At 35.4% G+C, this 23,216-nt stretch overlaps 1 protein-coding gene across 1 annotated transcript in view; it reads right to left on the bottom strand.

The window, feature by feature from the left end:
- Positions 1-2,799: 2,799 nt before the first annotated feature.
- The window catches only part of LOC123246633 (SAM and SH3 domain-containing protein 1-like), a 131,074-nt gene continuing 110,657 nt past the window's right edge, over positions 2,800-23,216 (bottom strand). Inside the window, exons 5-6 of the mRNA XM_044675458.1 lie at positions 4,702-4,742; positions 2,800-2,963 (exon numbers count right to left, since the gene is read on the bottom strand). Of these exons, the coding sequence (XP_044531393.1) occupies positions 2,800-2,963; positions 4,702-4,742 (205 nt within the window). The remainder of the gene's footprint in view (positions 2,964-4,701; positions 4,743-23,216) is intronic.

Below are 23,216 nucleotides of genomic sequence, written 5' to 3'. Positions count from 1 at the left end.
TGTGTGTGTGTGTGTATATGCACATATTTATTTTATATTTATATAATATATTACATATAATTTATAATATATTGCACATTTTATGTACTATAATATATATCATATATAACATAGTATACATTGTATATTTATAACATAGTGTACATTGTACATTCATAAATTATACATTTTATATTTATATTATATATACATTTTATATTTACATAATATACATTTATATAATATATAGTATATATTTCATACTTATTTAATATATTATGCATGTTATAGTTTTGTATTTATAATACATGATACATTTTTATATTTATATAATACCAAACATAATATATTCCTATAATATGTATTTTATATATGCAATTTTATATTCCTATAATATGCATTTATATAATATCTTATACATTTCATACTTAGATAATATAATGTAGATTTATATGGTGCATTTTTATGTTTATATATTATACATTTTATATTTATACATTATTTATATTATACATTTTATATTTATATGACAGATATTACACATACATTTGCATATAATATTTTTATATGTGAAAGTCTCAAAATGCAATAGATAAAGAGCTAGTTTTGGAATCAGGATAATCTGAATTAAAAAGCTGCTTCTGACATACACTGACAACGTGACCTTGGAAAACTAACTCCCTTAACCTCCCAATGCATCCAGGCAACTCTCTAAAACTAAGTTACAGAAGAGTTGCTGATCTTCACTCATAGAGGAAGCTTCCCTAACAGGAATTTTCCAAGTCAATTAATTAATATTTATTATACACCTACTATGTGCCAGGTACTATGATAAGCACTGGGCTATCTCATTTGCCCACCACCCCAAAAAATGAACACACACACACACACACACACACACACACACACACAGTTGCTGTGGTTTTAACATGATAATGCTGTACATGTATACACCAAAAGATAGATACCTAGATACACAAACAAAAATGGCATTAGTATCCTAAACAAGGTTCTGAACCGTGATGGGTTGGGTGCTTCTATCTCCATATTGAAAGCAGCCAGAATTGCAGCAGGAAAGCAAATTCCCTTGTTGGGTTACTTTTAAAGAGCTTTCCTACTGCAAACAGATTCCTGTCATCTTTAATATATTTGAACCACGTAAGCAAGGGCTGTACCTTGAGTCAGCATTGTGTGAAAGGATCCATCTGGGAACGTGTGTTGCTGGCTTTAACAAACAGACTGGGAATAAGTCTGCATTGCAATCACATATCCTTCTCCCCCCTTGCTCTTTCTCATACATACTTGACTGACTTCTGATGTCATTAAGATTCTCAGCTATGGTCTGCCCTTGCTGCAGAGAGGCAGGGTGAAAGAGTTTGCTTTTAGACTTGTAGGGACAAATTCAAGCCAGGGGTTGTTCTGGATCTGTTCTCCCCCTCTGGTTTCCCTTTGTCATTTCCATTTTGCTCTCAATCAGTGCACAGCTACCACCCACGTGCTCTTCATTCCCCATCTGCTTGTACACCAAGAAGGAATGGTGAATATGGAATTGTGAATAACTGATCATTTTTATTTTACTATTCAGTTCATCTCTTGTGTGTGTGGGGTGGAGGGTAGGCAAAAAGAAGCAAAGAACTGGGTTGTTTTCATCTGTGTGGTCTGGTAAGATTTTACCATTCATTTATGATGCGGTGTTCCCATCTGAAATTGATTTTTAGTCTTGAATGATACTAGGCAGGTACTATGAAGAAAAGGCTTCCCCCAAGTCTGGAACAAGAATGACTCCTACAATCATGAGCCAATCGCAAAAATATACCACACAAACACAGTCGATAAATTCAGGTGTGCTGGCCCACATATCCATGCTGTTACACTCCCCCCCTTCATTTTACTAAGGAAGAAACTTTCTGGGCAGAGAGGCATTTCCAAGGTTCTATAGTTCCAACTTGTAAGTGAAAATCGTGGGCACATAAACAGTATGCAGCTCAAACTTTCATTTGACATGAACCAAAACCACCCATAAGACAGTGGTGGAATCTGAAAAGTAGCTTAATCTCCAAATGTAGTGCTAACAAAGTATAATACAAAAAGGCCAAAATGGAGTATTTACTATGGAAACAAGAAAAAGACAAAACAAAGAACAGGGGTGGAATTGCCTTCACAGGGCAGGCTGGGAAAATCTCCATAGTGTAAGGTATTTAGAGATTCCCCAGAGGCAACAGGCTGCAAGCTAGTCCCAAGAAAATGTCAAAAGTACAGGTGGTCTTGTGAACCATCAGAAAAATATCTGATTGCCTTCTCTGGTGAGGCAATGCGGGCAAAGAATTATCAGAAGGAAGCAGTTTAGTTCCCTAGAAAGAAGACTGCATTTAAGAGTCCAAGGAACTGGATTCAAGTTTTGCTTCTTTCACGTATGACCAATGTGACTTTGGATAAGGCACTATATTTCTCTTAGGGTAGCTTAGGTGAAGTAGTGGATAAAATGCTTGCCTGGAGTCAAGAAGACCCAGTTCAAATCTGACCTTAGAGTCTTGCTTAGCTATGTAATTCTGAGCAAACTATTTAATCTCTTTTTGCCCCAGTTTCCTCAACTGTAAAATGGGGATAATAGCCCCTACCTCTCTGAGGTGTTGTAAGGATCAAATGAGATAATATTTATAAATTACGTAGCACAGTGTTTGGATTAATATTCTTTGCATATTTTTGACTTTCTATCCAATTTTCCTTAGCACCAAAGATATGCAGAGATCAAGTATTAGAGCAGTGATGATAGCAAATTAAGAGTTTAACTTATTTGTATGGATGCACGTACAGAGCTATCTAATTCACAGCATTCACAGAACCTTTAGGAGTAAATTTCTGAGAGAATAAAAAAAAAAATTCGTATGCAATGGTACCTTTAGAAGTCTGCCTCATTATACCTTTCTGGTTCTTGCGGAAATTCTGCCAGAAATATTTATTTTTCTTTTTCCAATCCCCTTTTCCTAAAAGGACAAAAAAGATACAAACAAAAGGTACATGAAAATGAAAAGTAGATTCATTCTAATTCAAAACTTTCTAAGATTACTTTGATTCAACAAAAAGAATGTTGATTTCGCTTCTAATTTTGAAATGAAAAAATACTTTAAATGAAAACATACCAGTTTAAAGGATACTAAAATCAACAGGAAATAAGAAAGAACCCAGAGAATTAAGCAAGAATATGAGATTTACTCACATGGATAGTTTTCCATATACTTAGAAATTTGTTTAGGTAGCATGTCTATCCAGGTCTTAGCTATGTCTTGTTTTCCTTTTTCAGACTTGGCCACAATTACTTGGACTTGGGAGGGAGAGAGGAAGGAGGATAGTAAGGAAGGAGGGTAGAAGAGTGGGAAGGAGGAAGGGAGGAAGGAAGGAAAAAAGAAAGGAAGGATTGAGGAGTGAAAGAAGGAAGAAAGGAGGGAAGGAGGGACAGAGGAAAAAAAGAGGGAGGAAGGAAAGAAAGAAGGCTAATTTTGTTTTTTTATTTGTTTCTCCCTTTTTTTCTCTTTCAGTGGATCTGATTACACAACATCAGTGATGAGGTCTCTAATTAGTGCCACTGAATTCTTGCTGTTATTCCAGATCTATTAAAAGAAATAAGTAGGAGAAAAGGCACCAGAATAGCTCACACATTTTATGGACTCTCTGAGAAGACCAATTGTTTTCACTAGTCTGTGCTCCCAACTCTCATACAAGAAATCTTGGAATGATTCTTGAGGCTTGGCTTTGAGTGGGTTCAAGGAACTTGTTCTCACCTATACCATAAATAGGGCCTTCTTTCAATCTATTTAGAGCACATAATTACTTCCTGGAGGAAGACCAATAGCTACTCAGATACAAAGAGAATGATGTTGGGGGTCGGGGTTGGGGATCATAATATCAAAGAATTGGATCCCCAGAGCCCCCATTCTGTTCTGTTACATTTGCATTAAATTTGTGATGTTGGTGGCAGCTAGGTAGAGAGCCAGCCCTAGAGACAGGAGAAACTTCAGGATGTAAATCTAACATTAGACACTTCCTATCTGTGTGACTCTGGGCAAGTCACTTACCTCCTATTTTCTAGTCCTTACTACTCTTCTGCCCTGGACTCAGTACATTATATTGATTCTAATATGGAAAGTATTGTGTCAAAGTTTAAAAAAATCCACTATCCAAACATGCAATTTTTTAAACAGGTAAGAAAAAAAATAGTAATCCATTCCAGCTACTCTAAAAAAAAAAAATGGCAGAAAGAAAAGTAAGATATGAGTGATAAGAGAGTTGGTTTGAAGCAGCCTATTACTTACTCATTCTAGGGGAAAAAATATATTTTAGATTCTGCAGTTACATGCCATGACCAAAGCAGCAAGGGAAGGATTTTTGATCTTGACTCTCCCAGTGCCTCAGCAATGGATGCACTATTGCTGTACAAGCCCATAGTTAAATAGACAATGCTATGTGGCATGCAGGAAATAGACACTGGAGTGCCCTTGAAAGCCTGTTCCTCAGCTAGAAATAGCAATAATTGTCTAAACAAAAGATCCTTCTTTTAAGTTGCAACTCATTCCTTCCCTGTATCATACTAGAGCAATGAAATTGGAGGTTGCTTACGCTGTAATATTTTAAATAAAAATAATAAATATAATGTAGGTTGCCACACCAAACAATGTACAATGCAAATACCAACAGCCAGAGTCAAAATAAGCAGGTGGTACTGACCTATGGAGCCTTCTTCTGAATTTGATTTGTGAAGACGAAGCCTAGAATACACAAAAAAAGAAACAAGATGGATTAATCAATGGAAATTTTTTGCCATTGAGAGAAGTGAAGCGACACCATGGTGAGTTTGCACCATCTTCTTTCCCCTATTGAAAGTGATGAAAATCACTGCTAAAATACCAGTTGTGGCACAGTTTCCATGGCAAATGAAGGTTGACCAAGTACCCACTGTGCACAAGGCACATTAAAGAAGATGACTGGGATAGGTGATTTTTAAGACTCTTTCCAGTTCTATAATTTTTGAATAAAAATTTTTTTAAATAATCTTTAAGTGTTCTAAATAATAATTAGAGAAATGCAAATCAAAACTACTCTGAGGTATCACCTCACACCTAGCAGATTGGCTAAAATGACAACAAGAGAGAGTAATGAATGTTGGAGGGCATATGGCAAAATTGGGACATTAATGCATTGCTGGTGGAGTTGTGAAGTGATTCAACCATTCTGGATGGCAATTTGGAACTATGATCAAAGGGTTTTAAAAGACAGCCTGCCCTTTGAACTAGCCATAGCACTGCTGGGTTTATATCCCAAAGAGATAATAAGGAAAAAGACTTGTACAAAAATATTTAAAGCTGCGCTCTTTGTGGTGGTAAAAAAATGGAAAATGAGAGAATGCCCTTCAATTAGGGAATGGCTGAACAAATTGTGGTATCTGTTGGTGATGGAATACTATTGTGCTCAAAGGAATAAAGAACTGGAGGAATTCCATGTGAATGGGAATGACCTCCAGGAATTGATGCAGAGTGAAAGGAACAGATCCAGGAGAACATTGTACACAGAGACTGATACACTGTGGTACAATCGAACATAAAAGACTTCTCTACTAGCAGCAATGCAAGGATCCAGAGCAAGGCTGAAGGACTTATGAGAAAGAAAACTAGCCACATTCAGAGGAAGAATTGTGGGAAGAGAAATACAGCAGAAAAACAACTGCTTGAACACATGGGCTTATGGGGATATTATTGGGGATGCATATAGTAAATGATAAATCTAATCCAAATATCAATAATATGGAATTAGGTCTTGATTAATGATACATGTAAAACCCAGTGGAATTGTGCGTTGGCTAAGGGAGGTTAGGGGGGTTTGGGGGAGAGGGAAAGAACATGAAACATGTAACTATGGGAAAATATTCAAAATGAAAATTAAATAAATAAATGAATTTGCTTAGGGGCACTTTGGGGGAAATAAATAAATAAATTATCTTTTTAGAGGGTTGCTATTCTGAAAAAAAAAATTATTAAAAAAAGAATTCAAATACAAAAATATACATGAATGCAAGTAATAGGAAACAATATCTTTTAAGGATAGGGCTGGTGGGATTAAACAATTTCAATAGAACTGAAATGACAGCTGTATGTGTATAGTCAAAGGGTAACAAAACCAAGGAGAAGGAAAATCGGATCAGATCAGAAAAGGAGAGCTAAAAGTAGACATAACATAAGATCTTTCATCAAGTGGGATAGGAAGAAACCCACAGCACAAGCACATTGGCCTTCCAGAAACCACTGAAAGAGGTCTAGAGGATAGAGAGGTCAAGGGATACAGATCAGAAATCAGAAGGATTTATGGGACTTTATGACCACTGATCAAGTTTATCAGCTATTATGAAGCAAGACAAGTGAGAGTCTTTGAGAAAGAAAGGAAAGTTTGAGTCAGAAAGTGGAATTTGTAAGTGTTGAGGTATATGAAAAAAAGAAAATGAAAAAAATAGGGGAAACCATGAAAGAGAGCAGTATAAAATTGACAGGACATTAAGACTTAAGAGTCAGAACAACCTGGGTTCAAATAATGCCTCAGATACTTATTGGCTATATGACATTGGGCAAGCTACTTAGCTTCTCATTACAAAATCAGATTAGACTGGATGCCCTTTAAGGTACCTTTCAGGTCTAAAATGAAAGCCTCTAATCCTACCATGTGATGAGTCTGACTTCTTTTTAAGGCCAAAGGCTAGTGTCCAGGAAGGCAAGGGGCTTTCAGCATTTACCCACAAGTTGATGCTTTCCTAGGTTTGATTGACTTTTGGCTGAGTACTAGGCACTATTCATGAATGCAATCCCTGAAAGTCACATGGTATTCCACTCAAAGCATGCAGCAGATGGCACTTCTTTAGGGAATGGGGGAAAGAGAGCAGATTGTCTGAATAAAAATGTGAAAGATAACCATGATCAACTGGGAGGAAAGAGAATGAGCAAGGAATGAACCCAATAAAGAGACAGTTAAAAGGTGAGCATTCAAGGACAACTGGATTTGGAAACATATCTCATTCATCCTTTTTATATTTGGAAGTGTACAGAACATGGAGAAATAATAATCAACAGTCTAAAATGTCTTGTTCTTCTTTGGAGGAAGCCAGGTGGCAGATTTGATACCTTGGAATCAAGGAAGACTTGAGTTTGAATCCTGCCTCAAATGCTTACTAGCTGTGGGTCCCTAGGAAAGTGACTACCTCACAAAGCTTCAGTTTCCTCGTCTGTAAAATGGGGATAGAATATTAGTAGTAATAATAATAGTACCTCATTCACCTGGCTATTGTGAAATTCAAATGAAATAACATGTAAAGCACTTTTCAAGCCCTAAAGTTATTATTAAAACCATTATCAATATCTATTAAATATTTGATGATTAAATTTATAATAAAAATTGCATTTTGTTTTTAAGAATACACGTAAATATTATTTTTCAGAACCAAGTTATTTGAGATCTACTAAAACAAAAAAAAATGACCATTAGCATTTTTTTTTTACCCTTACCTTCCATCTTGGAGTCAATACTGTGTATTGGCTCCAAGGCAGAAGAGTGGTAAGGGTAAGCAATGGGGGTCAAGTGACTTGCCCAGGGTCACACAGCTAGGAAGTGTCTGAGGTCAGATTTGAACCTAGGACCTCCCATCTCTAGGCCTGGCTCTCAATCCACTGAGCTACCCAGCTGCCCCCGACCATTAGCATTTTAAAAAAGCAAATTCTGGTATCAAGAAGTTGGTGGGAAGGAGCTTTTTCAGATATTTTCCCAGTAAAAACCAGATAACTTTTTTTCCCTCTACTGTATTAAGGACTTCTGAAAGGTTATCATAAGATGTGTCAAACCAGTTTATTTTTTTTGGCCATGGGCAACCCAGTTGGATGATATAAGCTTATTATAGCTGCCCATACAAAACAACGTCTCCAAATTTATTTTCATACATTCTAGAACTTTCCTGTAGCCTGATAGGATTACTGAAGCAACTTTATAAGTATAGCTGTCTTTAACTACTGACTTATTTGGATTTTTTAAAATACTTTTTCTTTCTAAAAGAAGAGTTTCTTTTCCTGAAGAATGCATGCATAACCCAGCCCAAACAATGTGCTATAATGATAATACTTAAGGACCTGTCAGAACCTGAAGGGGAAATGTACAATTATTGATAGTTTATTCTCAAAAGTTGATATTTATACATTCTCATCATCCTTCTTTTGCATTGTTTTTGTGGTAGTTCTTTTTCCTAACTCCCTATGGTCTGATGCCAAAGAAAATATTTAAAGAGTTTAAACTGCTACAAGAAATAAGCATTGCATCACTATTTTTATCCCAAAAAAACTAAAACTCATGTATAATACTAACCTTCAAACTTCTAGTTATATTATTTATTTTAAGTAAATTTTCATGTATACTGATGATTTCTCCATTTCTATTTAATCTTGCTTCTAAATTCTAATAGGAGAAGGGATTCGGGCACTTAGATATCATTTACATTTCCCTGGCTTGCCAGCAGAGGACACTAGAATTCCTTTATTCATTTCAGAAAACCTCTGGGGGAAAAGAGCAAACTATTTCTCTTTTCTGTCTTGTTTCCCGTCTATATCCTAGCCAAACGATTCTAGAAGCCAATATTTTATAAGCGAGGAGAACCCCTCTCATCAATTTGCAAAGGGCGAGATGACACAGTATGAAGTTTAATTTTGATTCCGTAAATTGTCCAGGCAAACAGAAGCTGGCACAGCAGTCATGTGAAATGCCATAGACTTCCTAGTTGAGACTGATTAGAAATTTAATCTGGCATGAACAGAAAATCAACTGATGTAACCAAATTCCAGGTTTGGACTGGACCAGGTGGAAGAGGCCATTGACTGATCCCCAGGTGGACCAAAGCTAATGCTTTGAAGCGCAGGTTCATGGGAAGCAAAGTGACCACCTAACTCTGCATCTTCCCTTCTGCCAAATGCTGTGTTCTCATCCAGGACATGGAATAATGTACCCTGGAGCCAGGGTTTCACAGTACATCTTGTACTTACTGCTTCAGTGGAATAAAAAAAGTAAGTAACAGTTTTGTGACAAGGGTTGAATTTTCAGTAGCTAGGGTTTCAGTAGCTGGGAAAGAAAAACTGACCTGTTAAATATTTAAAAGCAATTCAATATGTATTTATTGAATACCTATTATAGACTAAAGGTTTAACTTAAGATCTATGGATAGAATCTTCATTCATTACAGAATGGGAAATTAGATATGGGATATTGTGCATACTGGGTTGTCAAAAGTCCTTGTGTTGGCTATTTTTCCCAAAATGCTCCCCCTTTCCCCACTTTTAGTTTATGGACAAGTTATGGGTGTGATATAAAAACAAAATAGACCAATAAAAATAAAATTTGGCCAAATATCTAGATAGGATTTTATTAACAAAATTATGCATGGGAAATTATCTTAATTACCATAGTCATTAGTACTATCATGATTGAGTCATAGAATTTTAGAACTGGAAGGGACCTTCCAAGATTGATTAGTCCAACCAGTTTTTAGAGCTCAAAAAACTGAGGCTTACAGAAGTGAAACTGATGTGCCCAACGTCACACAAACTGCATGAATAGACTAGGATTCAAGATTCTTCATCTTTTAGTCTAGATCAGTGGTTCCCAAACTTTTTTGGCCTACCGTACCCTTTCCAGAAAAAATATTACTTAGCCCCCTGGAAATTATTTTTTAAATTTTAATAGCAATTAATAGGAAAGATAAATGCACCTGTGGCCATCACCGCTCCCCCTGGATCACTGCAGCACCCACCAGGGGGCAATAGCACCCACTTTGGGAATCACTGGTCTAGGGCTTCTTCCTGGGCATCTTGCTGTTTCAATTTATTTCTGATTAGATATATTTTCTTTGATATGCATGAGACTTTTCCTCCAGATGAGAAAATTCCCTCAACCAGTCAAAAGCCCCCACCTAATCTCAGTCATTAGCCTAAAACAGAGAAATATTAAGTGACTTATTTGAACAAGGTCACAAACAATATGGAGAAGGGAGGGGCAAAAACCCCCCAAAAACCCAGGTCTTCCTGACTCCTTAGCTAGTTCATTTATCCACTTTGCCACACTATCTCTTATACCCAGTTTCAGACTTACTTAGAAAAATCTTTTTAAATCACCCTCAAAAAATCCTGAAGTATCTCATACAGGTTGCCCTTTCTTCAATAAAAGTACATTAAATAGAAATTGGCAAAAATTTTCTGACTGAGGACACAGATTCACTTAAGGAACAGTAGTCCCTAGATTACAAAATACTTATGAAGTCTTGGAGCCTGAGGCAGATCACATACTGCTGAGAGCCTCCTGATTAAATTTTTATAGGGGTGAAATATGCTTAAAATTAATTAAAAGGACAAAGGTGGGGAGAAGAGAAGAAGAGAGAGAGAGAAAGAAGAGAGAGAAGGTAGAATGATTGTGACTATGAAGGTGAGAGAAGGTTTTTAATGGTAGAAAGGAAGGATAGTATGACCATATTGTGCAGGCTGCCATAAAAAGTATTTCTTAGATAATTATAATCTACCACTTAAACAACCCCACAATGACCTTGAAGATAATCTAATACTTTCTGTGGGTTGTGCATCAATAGCTATTTTCTCCCTGGGGCAATAGCTATTTTCTCCCTTCAGTGTGAGCAAAAGAGACTTAAAAAGAAGGTTATTCTTCTGCTCTCATCAGACTATATTTGGATCCATATATTCATGTCTGGGCACAAAATTTTGGAGAGAATACTGACAAGCAGTAAAATGTATACACTAACAACTGTGACCAAAATCCAACCGGAAACACCTAATGTCTTCTTTCTAACTTGCTAGAGTCATTTAAAAATTATATTATATGCAACTACCAACAATTTGGAAATTGGTCTTGATCAAGGACACATGACAAAACCAGTGGAAATGTGCATTGGCCATGGGTGGGGGGAGTGCAGGGGGTGAAGGGGAAAGTAGGAGCATGAATCAGGTAACCATGTTAAAAATGATTATTAATAAATGTTTAAAAAAATGATATTATAAATCTAAAATTATATTAAGATTGATTTCATTTAAATTCATTTTGGGATCAAGCAGGTGGTCCTACAGCTATGATTTTGCCAGTACAGAGAAATTCCAGTGCGGAAACTTTCTCTACTTATGCAGACTAGCAACTTATTTTAGTCTGAGAAAGGATCCTGGGGTACTGAATCATTAAGTGATTTGCCCCTAGTCACAAAACCATTACAGTATGTGTCAGAAACAAATCTTGAACACAAATCTTCTTTAAACCAAGGCCAGATCTTTATCCACTAGACTAAGGAGTCTTTTGTTTTTTTTAATTTAATTTTATTTAGAATATTTTTCTATGATTACATGATTCATGTTCTTTCCCTTCCCTTCTCCCTCCCCCCCCCCTCCTGGAGCCAATGAACAATTCCACTGGGTTTTACATTTATTATTGATCAAGACTTATTTCCATATTATTAATATCTGTAATAGAGTGATCATTTAGAGTCTACATCCCCAGTCATATTCTCATTGAACCATGTGATCAAGCAAAATTTTTTTTTCCTGTTTCTACTCCCACACTTCTTTCTCTGGATATGGATAACATTCTTTCTCATAATAGACCAGGGAGACTTAATCTGGGGGTCCATGCACCTTTTTGAGGGTTACTGGATTTCAGGAGTTCCATTAACTTAAGATGGGGAAAATGAATGTTTTTTAAAAAATATAAACTATAAGTACAAACAAATATTCAATTATTTTTTTAAAAACCATTATTGTGAGAAAAGGTCCATTGGTTTCATCAAATGGCCAAAAGAGCCCATTATACAAAGAAGGCCAAGAACCCTTGCACTCAATTGTCCTGCCTCTCATAGAAGTTTTATTATTGTCTCAAATTGTATATGATAGATATTAGCTTTGGGATTTTTATTTCAAAATTAATCTATCATAAAACAAAGAAAAGCTTTAAAGGAATATAGAGATTAAAAATATCTCCAAAGGTCATCTAGGCAATTCCTCAACTTTCATGAGGGCTAGGTGGCAAAATGGAAAGGGCTTCAGGCTTCAGGGTCAGGAAGACCTGAGTTCAAATTTGACTCCAGACATCTACTAGTTGTGTGACTTAGGGCAAGTCACCTAAACCCTATTTGCTTTAGTTTCTTCATAAAATGGGCTAGAAAAGGAAACAACAGATCACTCTGATATCTTTGGGGGTCACAAAGAGTCAGATATATCTGTAATTATTACTCAACAAAGATAGTAATTTCCCCTGGACAATCCCTTTCTTGCTCAATTTTTGGGTATGCACACAGAAAGATAAAGACAGGTCTTTGGGGGGTCTTAGGAAAGGAGATGTGGAAGTAAAATAAGCCCTAGAGTTTAAGTATAGAAAACCGAGTTCCAGTTGTTGTCGTTTTTTTATATCCTTACTTTCCATCTTAGAATCAGCACTGGGTATTGGTTTTAAGGCTGAAGAGTGGTAAGGGCTAGGCAATGGGGGTTAAGTGACTTGCCCAGGGTCACACAGCTGGGAAGTGTCTAAGGCCAAATTTGAACCCAGAACCTTCAATCTCTAGATCTGGCTCTCAATTCACTGAGCCACCCAGCTGCCCCCTCCAGTTGTTGTTGATTGTGTTGTTAACAAAACTAGACCACCTCTCCACCTCACCTGAGGAGTTAGGAAGATTAAGAAGAATCCAGAGAGGCAGGAAAATATGCAAATAGTTGCAAAGAAAAAAAACTGGAATAGGGAAACAATATATATGATGATTACGATGATGCAAATGAAAAGAACTACAACAAAAATTAAAACTGAAAGCCATACACTGATGGCAGTGAATAAAATGGATAAGAATGCTCCTTCTTCCCTTCTTTTCAGAGACTGATTGGTGGAAATGTTAATACCATGGAAACAGAGAGGGTTAATATGTTGGCTAATTTTGTTGAACTGTTTGATTTTTCTCTTTTTGTTATTGCAAGAAATGGCTCTCTGAAAGGAATGGGAGAAATAAATTGGGAAATGAAAGTGATTAAACAAAACACCAAATACCTCAATACATTTTTTTAAAGTAAAGATGTTGGTCTAAATGATTTCCAAAAACTCCAATGTCAACTCTAAAATTAATTCTAATTTTAACATGGCAAGTATTATTGTTGTTGCATCTAAAACTTCCATTTTCCTCCCACAATTATACTTAAAAGACTGAGAACAGGATAATTTTGAAAGTAACATACGGAATTTATTATATACTTTTTACAAAAAAGCAAACTAAATAACAGATTCACATTTTTGTATATAGTCCTCTTTTTCTGTTCTACTTTGTGAACAGAAATGTATTTTTTCATGTTCATTCAATTCAGGATAAAATAAAAAATTTGGTAGACAGTGGGTATAAAAAGGCTGAAGAACATTATGAACAAGTAGGAAGAGGGAAAGATGCAGAATCAAGAAAACATTATATACAGCAACAGAAATACTATTTGAAGAATGCCTTATGTATGTCCACCTCCAGAGAAAGAATTGAAAACTAGAAATAAGTAAGACATAATTTTATATACTACACTAGATCCTAGCCAAAAGACCAAGAAGCAATGACATGTTTTATATAAACATGTATCTTTTTGTCAAATGAGGCTTTCTCCGATGGGAGGACTGGAGGGAAGGAAGGAATGAACTGGGTACTTTAAAGTAACAAATAAATAATTTTTTTAAAAAAGAAACATATGATAGAAAAGGAAGCTGTATTGTGATAGTTCTCACAGATCATACTTCAAGAAAACACAACCACTGATAGACTGGGCCCTGCTAGAAAGGTTTGGAGTTCAGAACCAGTCTAGTTAAGTTGGAAAAGGCTAACAATCACCACCACCATTTATATAGTACTTTAAAGTTTACAAAACATTTTCCATTCACAATCTCATTCTATCCTCCCAACAATCCTAGAAGGTAGATGTTATTTTCTGCTGTTATCATGCCTTTCATCTGTTGTCTCCCCCATTAGAATATGAGCTCCTCAAGAGGAGGTCTTATCTCACTTTTGAAGATGCATAGTGCTCCACATACAGTAAATCCTTTTTTTCTTTCTTCCCTTCCTCCTCTCCCTCCTTCCTTCCTATCTTTCTCCAACCCATCTCTCCTTTCCTCCCTCCCTCCCTTTCTTTGGTCTCATGATGGTGCTGAAACAGGTGGCTTATCTCACAGCAAAGTAATGGACTTATGATGAAAAATTTTATATATATAAAATGTTGGGACACGGGAAATAAAGGAATTCATTCTGCTTAACTAGGCAAATTTCTTTTTTTATTTTCTTTTTTGTGTGAGAGGGGAAGAAGAGGAATTTTTTTAATTAAAAATTTAATTGTAAAGACTGAAAGAGGTTAAGTGACTGCTTTCTCAGGATCACAGGGATAGTTTCTATGGTAAGATTTGAACTTCAGTCTTTCTGTCTCTATGTTCAGTACTCTAATCACTAAGCTACCAATGGCCTCTAGGTTGACTCATCAACAGGAAGGCTACAGAATAACTTCTTGGACACAACAACTCTCAAAACTCATGTCAGTAGAAGCAACAAGCAAAATAACAAAACTACAAATCTTTGAAGTAATTTAAGTAATTTAAAAGGAAAAGAAAAGATTCTCTGCTCTGGGAAAACTTAAATTGTTTTGAAATTCTTAGGTTTCAAGACCTTAACCATATTTCAGGAAATAAACTTCTCCATTTATTTATTCCTGTTGTATTTTTGTTTTTGTCTCTTCCGTTTTTCACTCCAGATTACTTTTTGTTTTGAAAACCACAGAACCCTTAACAAATTGTGGGAACGAGATCTTAGCAGTCAAAAAGATATGAATGGTATCCTCTTTTGTAATCTTGGGAAACGGATTTGATGAAAACTGAAGACAACTCCTACTGATTTAAGTTGTAACTGTTCTTCGGCCTTTGTGCCTTTTGGGTTCCATATCAAATAATTATAATCCTATCTACTATTTTCACTGAGATTCTGTGCTTTTTTTGGAGAATTTTCATTAAAAAAATGATCCACCTTACTTAAAAATTAGAGTGTGTTGTTATTAGCCTTGAAGAATTATAGCTTGATCCATTATTATGTCATCTTATTATGCTTTGGAATCCAAATTTCCCCAGCATAGACCTGCCCTACTCTTTCTCAAAAAAAAATTCCTTTCTCCAGACCAAATGCAAATCAGTGAGGAAATGGGCTCCAATTTATAATATTCTGTTTTATGAATATATCTACTATGGATACATGTTCCACACTGCTCATTCTTTCATCAAGCAGAATTTCATACCTATTTGGCTCATACAAAGATTGAAAAGAAAAGTGAAATGTTTCCCATGGAGTTCTACCCCTTTGTAAGTGAAGGTTTTTAGCATAAATATTTTGATAAAACTTATTTCAAGGTCCTGTGAATGTCCTCTTCCTTAAATCTGCTCATAACATTCATAGCTTCTTATCATGTCTCACTATGAGCTTGTCTTAACTCAAATATCCTTTCAATCATAAGTTCTTAATCTGAAATGTATAAATTTTTGTAAAAAAAATTTGTGAGTATTTCAATATAATTGATATCCTTTATAATCTCATGTAACTCATTTTATGCATTAAAAATAGTATTCTGGGGACAGCTAGGCAGCTCTGTGGATTGAGAGCCACGCCTAGAGATGGGAGGTTCTAGGTTCAAATTTCGATTCAGATACATCCTAGCTGTGTGTCCTTGGGCAAGTCACTTAACACTAACGCTTATTTCTTAATGTTCTTCTGTCTAAGAATTGATACTAAGTCAGAAGGTAAGGGTTTTTTTTGTTTTGTTTTTTGGTAAAAAATTATTAAAGGATTGGCTTTTGCTGGGCAATAAGTATCTTTATCACACTAAAAGGAATTTCTCATTAGGCATCCATCATCTTTTGTTTCACTCTCCATTTTTTAAATATGTATTTTCTAAAATAGTTTCTTTTGAGTAAGAAAATCATTCAGATTCTCTGCTCTTACTGTAAAAGTAGATAGCCGAGGTACTTAAGAACCTTATTCAATTGCACTGTTTTTCACTGCCTAAACTTGAAACCAGAGCAGAGAAAGAAATATATCTTCCTCCTCTCAATGGAGAAGTGAGGGATGGCAGGGACAGAATTTTGCATAAATAGTCAGATAGTCACTGCTCTGACTGGTTTTACTTTTATCTTTTTCTTTATCATGAAGGATGGTTCAGTGGGCTGGGGATCAGAATGGTGGTGGATTTTTATACCATAAAAATACAAAGTATCAATAAACTTTTTAAAATTTGAGGAAAAAAGTCTTCTTTCACTACATCAGCCAAAGGCAAATAAATATCCCCTTTCTCCTTCATATAGCCACATGACCACTACACTAAAGTAAAATCACTTGATTTTCCCTTTATAATATTAATAAAATGTAAACTTCTTGAAGGCAGAAATGATCTCATTTTTTTAACTGTATCCCCAGCACTTGGTATAGTTTCTGGGAAAGAGTAAGAACTTAATTGTGTTTGTTGATTGACTGATTACATGCCTTCTTTCATGCCATACCTCAATCACAGAATTCCCTAAATTTCTAGATTTACTCAAATTTCTATTTTTCTTCACAAAATTCTTGTAATCAACTACCAACTATTTAAAAAACCTAAAGATTCCTGAGATTGCTAATCCTGATATATACTTTTCCCCAAAATTTTTTTGCCATAGAAAGTGAAAGCTGCATACTGGCTAATTTTTTCTTTATCTAATTTATTTTTAGGAAGGTGCTGTTCTTTCCACTCTACTGATATCTATTTTATCTTTACAGGCATTCATTCATGATATTATTAACTTTCTTCTTGGAGGGCAAGGACCCTACTTTCCAGCAGTGTTGTATGTGTGATTGTCAAGCTGTTTCTCTCTTTGTCTCAGACTCTCTCTCTGTCTCTGTCTCTGTCTCTGTCTCCCTTCCTTTTGATCTGGATTTTGATTTTATTTAGGTGGGAAACAGAGTAAGACTCTCAGAGAGCATAAAACCTCTCCCAATGCAGATCAGAAACTCATCTGTAATTAACCTGGAACATTAAGAAGTTAAGTGAAATTCCATTGGCCACAGGTAGTATGGTGAAAGGCAACACTCAAAACAAAAAAAATTTTTTTTTCTTTTTACGAAAAAATAAGCTTTTATTGGTATCTTTTGTTTTTCAAATCATAACGGCTATCTTCTCTTCCCTTAAACCTTACAGAAAGCCATTTCATAAAATAATGAGTAATTTTTTAAAGACAAAAAAGTCAACACATTAATTCACTGAAAAAGTCCAAAAATATTAACATTCAACATCTATGAACCTCAGGGTGATTGAGGATGTCCTCTCTTATCTTTATTTGAGACATTCTTCACCTTTTAAATTTTGTCATGCTTACTTTTGTGTTTTTGGTATGTGATGTTCTTTCACTGATATTATTGTAATCATTTGTCTATTATTTTCTTGACTTGTTTACTTCTGTTCATGAAATCATTCAATGCTTTTCTTACAATCACCATTTTCTTTTTTTAAACCCTTACCTTCCATCTTAGAATCAATACCGTATATTAGTTCCAAGGCAAAAGAGTGGGAAGGGCTAGGCAATGGGGGTTAAGTGACTTGTCCAGAGTAATATAGCTAGGAAGCGTGAGGCCAGAATTGAACCCAGGACATCCCTTCTCTGGGCCTGGCTCTCAGTCCACCAAGCCATCTACCTGCCCCCATTCATCACTTCTTTATAGAAGTTTAATATTCTGTTATGTCCATGTACCACAACTTCTTTAGCTAGTCCCCAATTCAAGGACATCTACTTTGTTTCCAATTCTTTGCTATCACAAAAAGTGTTGCAATATTTTGGTGTATATGGAAACTTTCTTCTTATTAATGGCATCACTGACATATAAATCTAGTCATGGCATCTGTGAGTAAAAGAGTAGTGACACATTAATTATTTTATTTGCATAATTCTAAATAGCATTTCAAAACTGTGGTGCCAATTCACAGCCTGACCAACAATGAATCAGTGCGCCTATTTTCCCAGGACCATTTCAGCACTGGCTATTGTAATCTCTGTCATCTTTACCAATTTGAAGAGTGAAAGATAAAAACATATTTATTTTGATTTGCATTTGTCCTATTATTAGTGATTTGGAGCATTATTTCATGTGGCTGCTAATATGTTACAATTCTTCTTTTGAAAATTGTTCATATCCTTTGGCCATTCTTAAAGTAAATTCTAGATCATAACTCTAAAGGCTGTTTCTGAATTACTGACATTTTGAGCTGAATACTACCTTGGGAAAAAATGAACTAGGACTATCTGTCATTTTTGTAAGATTCTCAAATTTAGATATGTGTAGATTGGCTTATGGTAAGATTAAAATATAATCTAAAACTGAAACTAAATAAAAAATATTCCAATTGATTTGGGGAAATGCTTATATAATTTAGTTTTTGGAAATTACTATAAGAAATAATTGATATGATAAATGTGGAGAAGAATAGAAAGACTTACATGAATTGATACAGAGTGAAGAAATCAGAATCAAGCATAAACATTGACCAAACAAATAAAATGGAAGCACAAAATAATGAAAAGTGAATATTGCAAAATTACAAAGTGCAACCAGAGTCCTAAAAAACAAAGGAAGATACTTCACTCCACTCCTTTGCAGAGGTGAGAGTATCCAAATGTGTCATTTAAAATCACTTGGGATACTTGGAACTACATTTCCCGTGATGCCTAATGGGTTTCCTGTTTTGGATTACGTATTCAAGGTGAGGGACGGTTTTTAAATTAGGGGGAAGTGACTTGGAACTTCCTCTTTAGCTACCTGAGCTCGCAGAGAGAGGAAAGGTAAATGGCTGAGGTGAAGTTGGAATAGGTTTCTTACAGGCGCGTGGTCAGTTTATCTCTATCATCATGGCTTTTATTAAAATACTATTCTCCTTTTTGATCTTGGCCCTCATCATTTTTAATCATAACACAAGGGTAGGAGTTATTGCATATGTTATCAGATTTTTTAATGCTTTTATGTTTTAATGATTTTTTTTTCTTTTTACTTAAAAAGTATTATTTGTTATAAGTTATAAGGATGGTTTTCTGAGAAAGGGATGCTTGAAGAAATTTAAAAACAAAAGATATGAAAAAATTATTTTAAAGAATACGTAGGTTTGAAGAAAAATATCTTCCTACAAATGTACACATTGAATTAAGTATGTGTGTAATCATATTAAACATTTACATATGTATACATATAAGTGAAATAGTAAGAAAAATTCTTAAATCAAAGTTAAACATTTTTCAACCATGTCTCTAAGGATTTTAAACCTTTGTCTCTGTCTCCTTTTTTAATGGTAACATAGGACCAGGAGATATGGGAAGGGATCCATGTTCTCTAGGTAGGAAGGACTACATCTAAATCATTCTAGGTATTTATCACATTCTTAAACACTAAGGAATAGAAGTACACAATCTGAGAAAGCAATTTTAATCCTTAATAGACCAATATTTGGAATATTGTGCTTTAGTTCCAAGTGCCACATTTTAGGAAGGGCACTAGTGAGCAAGAAAACTTCTAGAGAAAGGTGCCCAGAATGATAGAGAGTCCTAAAATTATACCAATATAAGGTTAATTTGTGGGGTTGTTGAACCTGGAGAAGAAAATATTGGTTGAGGGAAGGGCAGAGGGAAAGCTTATAAGTGACTTTAAGTGTTTAAATAGTTATCACATGGAATAGCTATTAGACTTGTTCTTGTTGGCCCTAGAGAGCAGAACTAAAATCAATGGGTGGAAATTGCAAAGAAACAAATTAAGGCTTGATGTCAGCAAAAACTTTCTAATAATTAGAACTATCCCAAAGACAAATGGGCTACCTAAGGAAGCAATGGTTTCCCTCTTTAAGCATCTTTAAGCAAAGGCAAGAATGGCAATTTGTAGAGTAAATTGTAAAGGGGATTCTCATTCAGGTTTAAGTTGGACTCAATGGTCTCTGGTATTTTTCAGTGCTAAGATTCTAAAGGGCTGTAAACTCATTGATGGAGTCTCTCTCTTCATTGGTGTAGACTACAATCCATCCACTTTTTCCTGAAACTGTCCATTTTCTTTTAAAGGTCTTTCGCAAATGACCTACCTCATTTGCTAGAGGGACTTATTCTAAGATGTTACTGTTAGATTTGTAGCTACCATTGAAGTCGCAAGACTAGTAGAAATATATTGTTCCTCATCTGACATATATTGGTTGTATGACCTTGAGCCAGTCACTTAACTTCTCAGTGCTCATGTTAATTCTCTATAACTCTTACATTGAAGAGAAGGTGTTGACCTGTACTGGTTAAGGGAATTTTATCAACCAATAATTCTTTAAAACAATGAAATCACAGGTCTAGTTCCTATCCATATACATGTTGACTATTTCCACACTATCTTCTCTGGCTACATTTTAAATTCATTTTCTTTTTTTCACTGCTTATTAGAGATGGTGAAAAATTGTTTGGTAGGGCAAGCTAGGTTGCTCAGTGGTTAGAGAGTCTGACGTAGAGATAGAAGGTCTGTGTTCAAATCTGGCCTCAGATAATTTCTACCTGTGTGATTCTGGGCAAGTCACTTACTTTACCGTCTAGCCTTTACCACTCTTCTGCCTTGGAACCAATATTAAGTATTGATTCTAAGGCAGAAGGTAGGGGTTATTTTTTTTTTCATTGCTTGGCATCCTAAAAAAAGAAGTTGGAATTATTGAAATTACTAACTAGGAATATTTTGATGAAGAAAAAATTGTGATTTCCCTCTCCCATACTGGTAGATACCTCTGGACTTACAAACTTCTCATGATGGTCAGTAAAAAGATGGTTCAATTTCTAGACATATGGTGGGTTGATTCTATGGGATCACTGAATGGACCACAAATTTGATATGCCAACTGTGTTGCTCTAACATCGTTCAATCTGAAACTCCTTCACAAATGGGCATTGAAAGTGATTTGTGTTCTTCCATTCATAGCCTGATAACTTGTACTGAAAGTTAATGATGCAGTGACACTTGGCAGAAGTTTTAAGAGCTGCATGTCGGAAAGGCAGCCAAATAACATTACTTCTCTGCACAGACCCCTTGGTTTTGCTTTGCTCTGTTATATAGCTTCATTAGGACCACATCCCTAAGAACTGCACTAACAACAGAGCTGGAGAAATCTGTGGGTGTAGACCGAGACAGGGTGGGGAAAATTAAATTCATGGTCCACTGTAATCATCTTTACAAAGTTTCCAAAACCATCCCAGTGACTTTCCCATTTTCTAAGTGTGGGTTGTAGCTGTTTTCAGTTGGGATGTCATGGGTTTCTTTATGAGTTTAAAAAGTGGAAATTATTAACATTAACATATACTTGTTAACATGTACTATTAACATGATCTTGTTTTCTTCTTCAATACTTCAAGGATCCAATATTTTGTCAGTGTGGTTGCCCCCTTTTGCTGATGCAAAGCCTAGCCTTCTATAACTTGAGAGATGGACTTTGAGAATTTATATGCTGGAAAACTCATAACTTCACAGCCAATCTGATGATAAGACTCTTCTCAGTCTAGCCAAGCAAGTCTTTGAGCAATAGCTTATCACTCTGTCCCCAGAAACTGACCAGCCTAGTGGTACCTGATACGAGTTTGTGTTCTACTGGCATAACCTTTGACAACTCATGATTCCTTCAGGCGCCAAATATAGTACCAGAAGACTTTGGTAGATATTGACATCACAATTGATATTTAATTATAAGAAGAAGATCTGGGAAATCATATCTTTAATAGAAATAAGGAAGTTGGAAGAACAGGCCAGTTTTAGGAGAAAGATAAGATCGGTTTTGAAAATGTTGAATTTTAGGTACCAATGGGACATCCACGTGGAGTATTCGGCAGATAGGTTAGAATTCAGGAGAGAGTTCAGTTCAGATATGTAATTTGGACATCATTAGCATATAGAAGAAAACTGAAGCTATAGGGGTGGTATGAAAGAATGTAAAAAGAAAAGAGGACAGAAGATGGTTCACTGGGAACCATCTGGTTCATATCTGGGGAGAAGAAGAGGATGCAACAAGGAGACCAAGAAGACACAGTTAGACAAGAGAACTGAAAGAGTGTGGTGTCATGGAAGTCAAGAACAAATTTATCAAGAATGTGTGATCATCATTTATATTTCAAAAAAGAGAATAAAAACTTAGAAAAGAATATTGAATTTTGAAATTATTAAGTCATTGGTGACTATCAAGAGAGCAGTTTCAAAAAGCATTGTAGAATAAATTAGAGAATTTGGCTGTTTTTCATATAAAAGAACAACCAAAGCTTCAGAAATAAAGTGTTTTTATGCGTTAGCTCTGATCATCTTAGCTCAAAACTTCTTATACTTCTATCTTGATCCTAGGTAATTATATATTTTTCTTATGAACTTTCTGAAAATTCTATAAGATACTGCATACGTATCACATGAATAGGCAGATGCCCTCAAAAGCAGGAAGAGAGTGAATCAAGTCGTATCCCTGACATAGAGTAACTGTGCAATCATGGCAAATCACTTAACCCTCAGTACCCACAAGCAATTTTCAAAGACCATAAATTGCAGAGAAAGTCCTTACCTGCACTGGTAAATAGTTTGCTCACTTGGGAAGTTCCTTATACCAATATAAATACAAGTCTAGTCCTTAACCCCTCTCATGGAATAACATAATCCCATGTATCTGAAATGCTATGAATGTATTGCCATAAATGAGAAGAGGTGGAAATGTAATCAGATTTGGTTTTAATGATTATTGGTATTCTAAAGGTCATTTAAGATGCTAAACCTAGTCTAGAAGCCAAAAACTATGATTTAATCAATAGGATTTTTGTGTGGCCTTTTAAATGGTATGCAGGTTATTTTTTTTAACATTGTTTACATTTTTAAACGGACCTGAGTTATCCTACAAATAAAGCTGAAAACCTTTCTTCTCTTACCTCTCTTCAGAATTTACTACATGTGCACAATGAATAGTTCAGGAAGGGCTTTTATACATGAAAATACTGCTCAGTGGCAAAGCTCTGAATGAAGCAATATAAAAAACATTTGCATGCTCCTTTGGAAGGCCATTTGGTTATCTGTATGCCTGATGCAGGACCCAGCTCTATAATTGGTGTGAAAACTGCCTGCCACTATAACTGTT

This window comes from Gracilinanus agilis, chromosome 4 (genome assembly GCF_016433145.1).
Source record: "Gracilinanus agilis isolate LMUSP501 chromosome 4, AgileGrace, whole genome shotgun sequence".
Lineage (NCBI taxonomy): Eukaryota > Metazoa > Chordata > Mammalia > Didelphimorphia > Didelphidae > Gracilinanus > Gracilinanus agilis.
The sequence above is the reverse complement of the archived record's forward strand: the minus strand, read 5'-3'. Positions and strand labels throughout refer to the sequence as shown.